General features: G+C 32.8%; 1 protein-coding gene across 1 annotated transcript; it reads left to right on the top strand.

Annotated features, from left to right (window-relative positions):
- Positions 1-292: 292 nt before the first annotated feature.
- On the top strand, positions 293-2,723 carry LOC127121849 (uncharacterized). Its single transcript, XM_051052284.1, has 2 exons — positions 293-939; positions 2,075-2,723. The coding sequence occupies exons 1-2, from the start codon at positions 427-429 to the stop codon at positions 2,516-2,518; spliced, it is 957 nt and encodes a 318-aa protein (XP_050908241.1). The 5' UTR covers positions 293-426; the 3' UTR covers positions 2,519-2,723.
- The last annotated feature ends 7,227 nt before the right edge of the window (positions 2,724-9,950 follow it).

The raw sequence follows: 9,950 nt of genomic DNA, 5'->3' as shown, positions 1-9,950 counted from the left end.
ATATTTCTAATATAGCAAAACAAAAATTATGACACCCGGAGATTTATATCCCACAATTTAACTAATAATTAATTTTAAAAAAATCACGTGTCAAAAAACAAAAGCACATTTGATATCTCAATAAATTAACTGGAGAGATCGATTTTAGGGATAACAAAATTTCGAGAACCATTATTTTAAAAAAAAAATTAGAGGAACTTAAAATTAATTAATTTTAATAAGGGTGTTCAGTCCAAAAATAACTTTTGATTATTTAACCATTTAAACTAACTTAAAAAAGAGTGATCAAGGTATTTTGGGGGAGTATGTCATTTTTATAGATTTTGATATCAAAAAAGGGAGCGAAACTTTTGAGTTTCCCTCTTTGAAAGAGTGCATATAGAAATTATTTCCATTTCCCGTCAGAAATTTCCAATCTCCAGCACAATGAAATTCAAAGCATTTTTAACAGAAACCGGCGTAAACCTACTCGAAAAACGCTTCATCCCCTCCCTAGAAAAAACCTCCAAAACCTGCCACCTCTACTTCACAAAAACCCACACACTCTTCCTCCACAACCTCCTCAACGGCGACGGAATCCAATCCATAGCACAATTCAACAACCAAATCCTCTTCGACGACTACCGGATCTCAAGCCAAAACGACGATCGAATCGCCTTCGTTATCGATCTCTCGCTTCTCCTCCGTGCGCTTCGTAGTTCCGTTGCTATCTGTTCCGATTATTCTGCCGCTGTTCCTAACCGTCTTCAGATTAAGCTTGTTAAGAAACTTTCTCAGAACTCTAGTATTGCGGCGCCGTTTCTTACTTTTGAAACGCGCGGGTTTAAATCGGCTGTTGTTCAGGATATTCCTATTTCGAAACCGTTGTCTAGGGCTCAGGTTGTTGAGCTTCAGAATGCGCTTGATATGGCTCAGGATATTCCTCAAACGCTTATCCAGGTGATTATTAACTGTTTTTTGTTGTTTGATTTTGGTTTTGAGTTCTTGTTTCTTTATTTTGTGTTCTGCTTTTGCAAATTTTAGTTGAAGTTTGTTGATTTGAAATAAGTTTGAGTGGATTTGAAATTAGCTATAGAGTTCAATGGAGACTGATGTAGGATATTAGTTGAAACACGACACCAACATTATCACTAATTTCAGTGTCGTTTTCGGATATTGACACTGACCAACACATTTTTTTCCAATGGTGTTGGTGCTATATAACTCTGAACCACAAAACTTAGACATGGCATCACTTATAGTAGTTATTATTTGAGAAGTTGAGAAGTTTAAGTGATTCATTGTATATAATCACACATCTTAGCTTCATGTCGGTGTTAGAAAATTATGTGTCGAACATCGACAGTAATTCAAAAAAATAGAAGTCCCACATTGATTAGAAATGGATAAAAGTATATAAGAAAAATGACCCATTATCCCATTGCCATAAGATTTTCGGTGGATATGTGGTATCAATGTCTCTTGAATTCGGAATATTTTGCCCATTGGCTTAGTAGGGGCTCTCTGGACTCACTAACAGTATAATGGTTAATTGTTCAAATTTGATTTGAAATTAGTTTATTTATGTTGGGTTTGATTTTGTATAAATGAGTTGAAATTACCTATAGTGTTTAATGGGATAATGTAGAATGTTTGGGCCACTAAAAGTGCCCTAGTTATGCGTTTGGTTTAGTTATAATAACTGTTAGAATTGATTATAGGCAGAAAGGGTTGGTAAAGGTAATGGATATGGTGAGATGAAAGAAGAGTGAATTGGATTCCAACCGGAATCAACAACCAAATACACTACTCAATAGAATGGAGCAGCTGAAAGAAGAGTAGAATGATTATGGATATCGTGAGATGGCTATAGGTTATATAACCTCCTAAGGGATTATAGGCAGAAAGGGTTGCTACTAGTTACAATTAGTTGGTTTGTTTTCTGAGTATGCAATTGATAGCTAGTTACATGTTTTTTTGGATTTGTTGAGTTAGCACTTAGTAACTAATTTGTTCAGGTGTTACAGTTAGTTATAGTTAGTTAGTTTTGTTACTTTTAGTTATTTCACTCATTTGACTTTCATTTCCAATGTAGGTGCCTGATTTGAATCAGTTGCTTAACTTAGTGGATCGTATGAAACATGTGGGTGATGCGGTGGATGTGTCAATAAGTAAGTATGGGGATTTAAGTGTACAGGTTTCAACCACATTGATCAGCCTTGGAGCCGAGTTTCGAAAGCTGTTGGTAATCGGAGAGCAAGCAAATGCTCCAGCAGAGGATCAAAATCTCAGTGCTCAGACTAGATCCTCAAGGTCTATTTCAAGAGGAGATGCTCAATCAGTGCAGGTGAGTGTGAAGCACTTCGCCAAGAGTCTGCAATGTCACTTGGCTAAACCTGATTGTGCTTTCTATGGGATTGCTCCCCAGGGAAGTTGTTTGACAGTGATATTCCAATTCTTCATCCCCGGTACCCGTCAAACTGATAAATCAATCAGCTATCATTGCAGGCTTCCTGTACTTGACCCTGGTGCTGGTTAAAATCCAACTCTATTAACTGTGTAAATTCGGTTTTTTATGAGCTTAAACAGAATATCATACATTCTGGTTTGATTTGTTGTATTCAAGACCAAGTTTATGATACATCAATTTAACTATTAACTTGTATGACTTAGCAAATACTATGGCAATATAACTTGCCGTTTCTTCTCTTTATTGCATATAATATCAACTATTTTAAGAATCACTTTAGGCCTTGGTTATATTGAAGATAATCTCCAACCAAAAAAATAATCTTGTATTGATTATCAAAACTTCAGAAAAGGAAAAAATTGTTGTTCTACTCAACCTCTTCACACTAAGTTTCAACCAAATGATACGAGAAAACAATGATAATGCTTGCAAGGGAGATGAAGAACTTGCAAATCGTGCCAAATTATTTGACAAGTAATGATGAAGATGAAACAAAGATTACATAAAAAATAAATTAGAGCTTGTTTCATGTTGAAGTATGGAGTATGTTTCTTGGATTGGATATTGTCCTGGAATTAGAATTATGATTGGTTTGTAATGAAGGACTTTCGATGTGGTGATACGGATCTACGATGTGATAATACGAAGGTGAAATTGCAAGGTTAACATTCTAACGTCGAAGTCAGTTACAAAGTTTAAAATGAGTTAAGCGTAAGCTTGTAAAGAGAGCATGTTCCTTATGATTTTAACATGTCAGTTATATATGATGAATAATTTTAATGGACTTTGCATTATCGAGTTTGATACTTGAATCTTATTCGTATCGAATGTTTGACCGACCCAAAACAAAAGTGACCATAAAATTTGATATGGGTAATTATTCCATCCATTCCATAATGAATGATTCATTTGGAATAAAATAGTGTCCCAAAATGAATGATACGTTTCAATTTTTAATGTATATTTTTCAATTTTATTATTTAATTAATATTACTTTCATCAATCCCAATATATGATAAAAATATTTTAGTAAAAGTGCAGTGGGTGGTTCCTCCTTTAGCACGACATATCATAATATTTTGACTTTTGATTGATGAGTCCAATTTTGTTATATTTTGATTGATGAGTCCAATTTTGTTGCACCGTAGATGGTTTTTGCACCTTTGAAGATTCTTTAAATTGTATTTTTAAGAAGCCTCCTTCTCGTAAACCTCATTGACTATTTTTTGAGACTTTTGTACTATTCTACACCATTTTTGAAATTAAAATTCCAAAATATCCTATTAAAAAAAATAAAATCCTAAGATACCTCTTTTCAAAAAGGGATTCGTCCAATCAATGGGCGAGTGTATGTTACATTTGGAGCCATGAAGGAGCTCGTCCAATCAATGGACGAGTGCATGCTTCAAAAAAAAAATATTACAGGAGATAAAGTGAAACTCACCTATATTGAAGGGGGTGTTGTATATTTAACCCTTAATTTTTTTAATGAAATATTGTTTGCTATATGGTAGTTAGTTAATAAAGAAGTTTCTTAAATGAAAATATTATTGTTTTGTTTGGATGGTGTTCCTTACTAAAATCAAAATTGTGATTTTATTACATGAATAATACTATTTATTTACATTCCTTTTGTTTGATATTTTTCGTAGCTTTTTCATTACATCGATGAGATTATTCTCAACCTTGTCTTCTAGTTTGGAGTAAGTTTGTGATGCCTTTATTCTCAACCTTGTGTAGCGGGGTATTCGTTACCATTAGAGATATTGACTAAATCCAAGGTAAACCATACAAGTCGAGTCGCCACCGCACTTCTATTTATCCAAAGAAATGGTTAGAAAGCGAACAAAAACCTAAAAGTTTTATCGAATCAAAAACTAGTAAAAATGTCAGAGATCTGGGTAAGGGGGTTGGTTATGCAATGGGAAGGTTTTAAGCACCCAAAACATCCTAGGTACTCCTAGGGAGCCCTTTTCATAAGTGTTGTTCTAGTTTAAAGGGTGTAGGTATATCTAAAGTACTATTTACTAAAAGGAAGGTTAAAAGAAAATGACTCGCAAGGATGTCGCATCCGCTGCCTACGTATCTCATCTGAGTATGAGAATCAGAGTCTTCGTAGTTCGGCTACCTATGGGTTAAAGAGAAGTGTGCTCGGTAAGACGTCGCGCCTTATGCCTACGTATCTCATATGGAATGAGAATCAGAGCAAAACATAGTTCGACTAACTAGGGGTTAAGGATTGCCATCTGAACATGGACTTACAAAAGAGGACACCAACTGTGTCAAAGGAGGGTGGGCAGTGTGTTCAACGTCCTAGCAGTAGGTGTCGTAGCTCGCTAAATCGAGTCTTAGGCAGTTACCTCTTTGCAATAGAACGAACTGACATGCCACAAGATCGGAGACGCACAGAAGGTCTAAAAGTGGGGTAGCTCTGCTCTAGAGTTGTCATGCAATATGGACATATGTGTTAGGATTTACAAAGGGGAACATCTACCTAATGTTAGCATGCAAAGAATAGGGGAATTCTACCTATGTTATCATACAAAGGGTTCTACCTAAACGGAACAAGAGTCGATGGATGGAGCGCAGAGAGGAGTTACGGATAAGGGTAGATGGCGATGCCGGAGGCAATCAACTTACAGGTAGATGGCGATGCCTGAGGCAATCGACTTACAAGAGGATGGATGAATTCGTGCTGGTTCTGTTAAGTTTTGAAAATGATTACTCGACGTTGGATCGAACTTTTGATCTTATTTTGAAATGGTTATCGGATGTTCGTTTTAATTCTTGTATTAACAGGTGAAGAAATAAAGAAATAAATATTATACACTTTATGGGAGAGGGGTACATTTGTTATGAATAGGGATCTTTCATGGCAAACAAACAATAAGAATATATGCCTCATACATCATACAAGTAGGCAACAGTTATCAATCAGATCAGATAAATAAACAATATATAATCAAACCAAAGAATCAAATAATGGAGCATTTAAACAATGCATGGGAGTATGAACATGTTAAATAATCAAGCAATAGAAAGCATGAATGAGAGAAACAAGTATAAAAGATAACAGATGAATCAAACAGATGAAAATATACACACGAAGGGTCCACTGAATAATTGAATCAAAAAATGAGGTAAGGACCAAATAAAATCAAGGTAAAAGGCCTCTAATACATGGCATATGAGATTAACAAGGGAGGATCAAAAGATCTCTTTAATTGCCATAAGTAATCCCTAAGTCAAACATCGATCGTAAAGAAGTCAACTGAAAATTCAAGTCAACTTAAAAAATAACAAATAAATAGCAAATTTATCAAGAAAATTATGAAAAATTAAACTAAATGAGTTGAGCTCAGGACATCATCATCCCCAAAAAATATTTTTAAAATAACGAAAATTTGTACATAAATTAATTAAAATAAAACAGAGGTCAAACTAAAAGTCAATTAATGAGACTAGGTTATAAATAAATCAAGAATAAATTGAAAATGTGAAAAAAAATTCCAAGAAAAGGTCAGGTTGACCATGAGACAGTGGTCAACCTTCATCCCAAAAATCAAATGCTAACAATAATTTTAAATCATAAAAATAAAATCAATAAAAAAAGTGTGTTAAAATGGACCAGTCAGAATAAATAATTAAAATAAAATATTAATATTAAAAAAATACGAAAATAAAATTTATATAAAATTAAATAAAACGTTAAGAAAAGTGAAAAATATTTTTGGATAATTTTATGGACGAAGAAAATATTTTAAATAAGAAAAAGAAATATGAAAATGGAAGGATTAATGGTAATGAACATGGTAAGCAAGCGTATATATATCAAAATATGACCATGGAAGAGATGATTACCTAATGGAAAATAGAAGTGGAATAGAATCTGATATATGATGAAGCTTTGCCTCCTTTCCACAAAATTCCAATGCTCCTTTAGGGTTAGGGTTTCAGCTTCTTAAATAGGGTGGATTAGGTGTTCTCATGGGCTTTTTAATAAGTGATTTATCCATAAGAATAAAAGTGTGAAGTGAGGTGTAAAATGTTGTTATTTTGGGCCAAACTTAAGTGAATGGATGTCCAATGCATGTCTAAAAGAGGTAAAAAAAACATGACTGGTTTGTGCAGCATGCTTAGAAAATCTGTTTGGGCCAGCCAGACCCAAAATCTGCCTAAAAAATCAAGTCATGGTGCCCACTTTAAATGAATGTATCTCTCAAACCATGGATCCAAATGAGATGATTCCAAAAGAATGTGAAATAGGACATGACAAGGTACAATTGTTATGAAGAAAGTATTTTCAAATAATGCCTTGAAATGCAAGAAACTGGCCAAGAAGTCTTGACAAATTTCGAAGATTTTGGACTTAGAAATTTTTCTAAGTGTCCTAAAAAAATGTCTCACTTTGACTAAGCATAACTTTCTCAATTCTAATCTAAATGGAGAAAACTTTATATCTCTATAAAGCTTGGAACAAGAGGAACAACTTTCATGTTGGAGAAATGTTCAAATGGAGCTTTAATCTTGATGCAAAATGGGCTTAAAGTGAGTGCAACGATCATGAAAACTTGCCCTAAATGGAAAGTCAACCATTTCCAAATTAAGTAACTTTTCCAATTCCTGATTAAATGATGAATCCATGATCCAAACTTGATCAAATTTCACATGTAGGATCCCCTAGGCATGGATTTTGAGATTCCACTCTCAAAATGTTAGGATTTGACTTTTCTGGCCCCACAGTTGACTTTTCCCAAACTGTCTGATTCCCGATTCCATTGATCAATTGAAGCACTTCTAGCTCAAATAAAGAGCTGATTTTTTGTATGTAGACCCTTGTGGACATATGGAGGGCCATGGAAAAGAGTTTCACCCAAAGAATCAGAAATAAACTGATTTTATACCAAACCCTAGTTTTAGGGCAAAATGATCAGGAACTGATTGCACTGATTGCCAATGGATCTTTCTGAGATAATTGTGAATCTTCCTAGGCCAAGATGCCTCTCTTATAATGACATGGATGAGCTCCTCTACTTCCAACCAAACATTTCCTGTTGCAGGTAGCCATGAAACCCTAATTTCTGATTAAATCCGACGTAATAACACTTTAACATCGCTGCAACTTTCACTGATTACATAAACGTAAAATTACTTCAGTTTTTGAAAAAGTATCAGGTGTAACCGGTTACACCATTTCTAGTAACCGGTTACACATTCGAAAATTTCAAATTTTACATATCGCTTCATCTGTAATCGATTACGCTTATTGTGTTAATTGGTTACCACGGAAGTATTGACACTTTTTTTATGAAAAAATTGATTTCAACATTTTGCAACTTTCATACTTCAAACATGAGAATGTTTTATGAATATACACTCTTTCATAAGAGTATATTGCATGTATATAAACCTGTGGTTTCAGTTTTCAAATAGAGACTCTTAGACACAAAACTTTTATATTTTAAAAGAGATTCGTTGATATACAACTTTCACATCTCATAATGCAAACAAGTTTTTAAACTTTCAAATATGAAACTTTCTTAATGAACTTTCATACATATTCATTAAAGTTTCATTTATATTATTCTGAGTACTTAGGTGTATATGTTTGGATTGTGATCAATACAAAGAAAAGATCAATTAATATATAATTGATTCAAGAGCTATAACTTCTGTTACAAACTCAGATTTGTGTATATCTTGTTATCCAGGATTGTTGTAAACAAGAGAGTGAAAAAGAAAATATTTTTTTTATTTTTATCTTGTGTTGCTTATGTTAGAAGATTGTAGGATAGGTTTTGGTGGAAGACTTGTACAAAGATCTGACATAGTAGAAAATCTCTTACTACGTACTATGGATTGTGAGGGGAACCAAGATATATTGTTGTGTCTTTTACTTTCGACATTTATTTTTTAGCATATTTACTTTCATATCAATTTTGAAAAATAACAAAATCAATACTAACACTTCAAATTGAGAAAAATCTAATAAATCTAATTTACTCCCTTTTTAGAGACCGCACATAAACTAACAAAAACTTCACAATTTTTCCTCTTATCTCTTTTATGCTCTTTAAGTATTTAGAAATTTTTTTCCCCATTTTTTAGTCATTGAGATTTTAGAGTTTTTTTTTTGCCTTTAACAATATTTATTTAGAAAGAAAATTTTCCTTATGAAAAATCTCTACGGAAATTTATAAATTTTGAAAATAATTATCTTTGTTCAACATATTACTATGAGTGGTTCAAATACCATATTTTTAGGATATAATCATATAGTTGTTACTACAATAGAGTACACTATCAAAATATTGTAATTGAGATGCATTATCCTAGGGTTTCATAGTTGATAATGTACTTGTCCAATTTTTAATAGTGTCACTAAATATTTTAAATAAAATAACTTAGTACGCGACTCAACCATTAACCTATTCGGTGGCAGTAATTATTTGTCAAAAATATTTTAAATATCAAAACAACAATTTTAAGACATTTAATTGTGCCATGTTGACTAAATATAGTATTGGTACATCTTTTGTTATTTTCGACTTCAACAAACCTTTCAAGTTAAGGAAGATCATTTTAATCGATGGCAACAAAATAGACTATTTTTCTTAATACTAATAGTAAAAAAGTTTTCATTATCATGACTAAATACACACCAATTGTGGGTGAAAAAAACATATAAATCGAAAAAGATAACATAAAGTAATTTTATACAATGAGAATGATTATCTCTACAAAACAAATTATTTTGAACGGTCTTACCGATGACTTATATGATAATTACACTGTCTATAAGACTGACTTATATGATAATTACCGGATGATTGATGAAAAATATGGAGATTTAATACTATAAAATTCATAAGATAACTCATGAAATCATCACGGAAAGTATGACTTTAGATGAAAATTTTCAATAAATTTTTATAGTTCACAAATTGTCTTCCTCTGGAAAGGAATTCAAAATTCTTTATGGCATATGACGAAATATTTTTCTCTTGAAACTCTGACTACCGCCTCTGTATTAAATAGGATCTCGAAAACATGATCAGAAAGAAGAAAGATTGTTTGTTTCAAACTATAAGAACCTCATAGGTGTTTTTCTAAAGACAACTGACAAAATTTTGAAGCATCATGACAAGAATATGAATAAAAACTTTATCAATAACCGCAACAAGAATGACAATTATCAAAGGATTCAACTTCAAAGGTTGTTGGAAAAGTTTTTTATTAGCGAGCATTGAAATTGTGAGATTTCTTCTTTTAAAGCAACACATTTGTGAGAGACATATCGCATATTCATCAAAAACATTAAGGTGATAGGTGGGTGAGTTATCTCACTTATAAATGCTTAAATCTCCACATTTCCAATCAATATGAGACTATTACTCACATTATTCAACTTAATACATTCTCAACACTCTTCCTCAAATGTGAGTCAACAATGGTCGTCCATTTCTTGAACCAAACTCAGATACCATTGTTGGGTGAATTT

The sequence above is a fragment of the Lathyrus oleraceus genome, chromosome 1 (assembly GCF_024323335.1).
Source record: "Lathyrus oleraceus cultivar Zhongwan6 chromosome 1, CAAS_Psat_ZW6_1.0, whole genome shotgun sequence".
Taxonomy (NCBI): Eukaryota; Viridiplantae; Streptophyta; class Magnoliopsida; order Fabales; family Fabaceae; genus Lathyrus; species Lathyrus oleraceus.
This window is presented reverse-complemented; position numbering and strand designations above follow the sequence as displayed.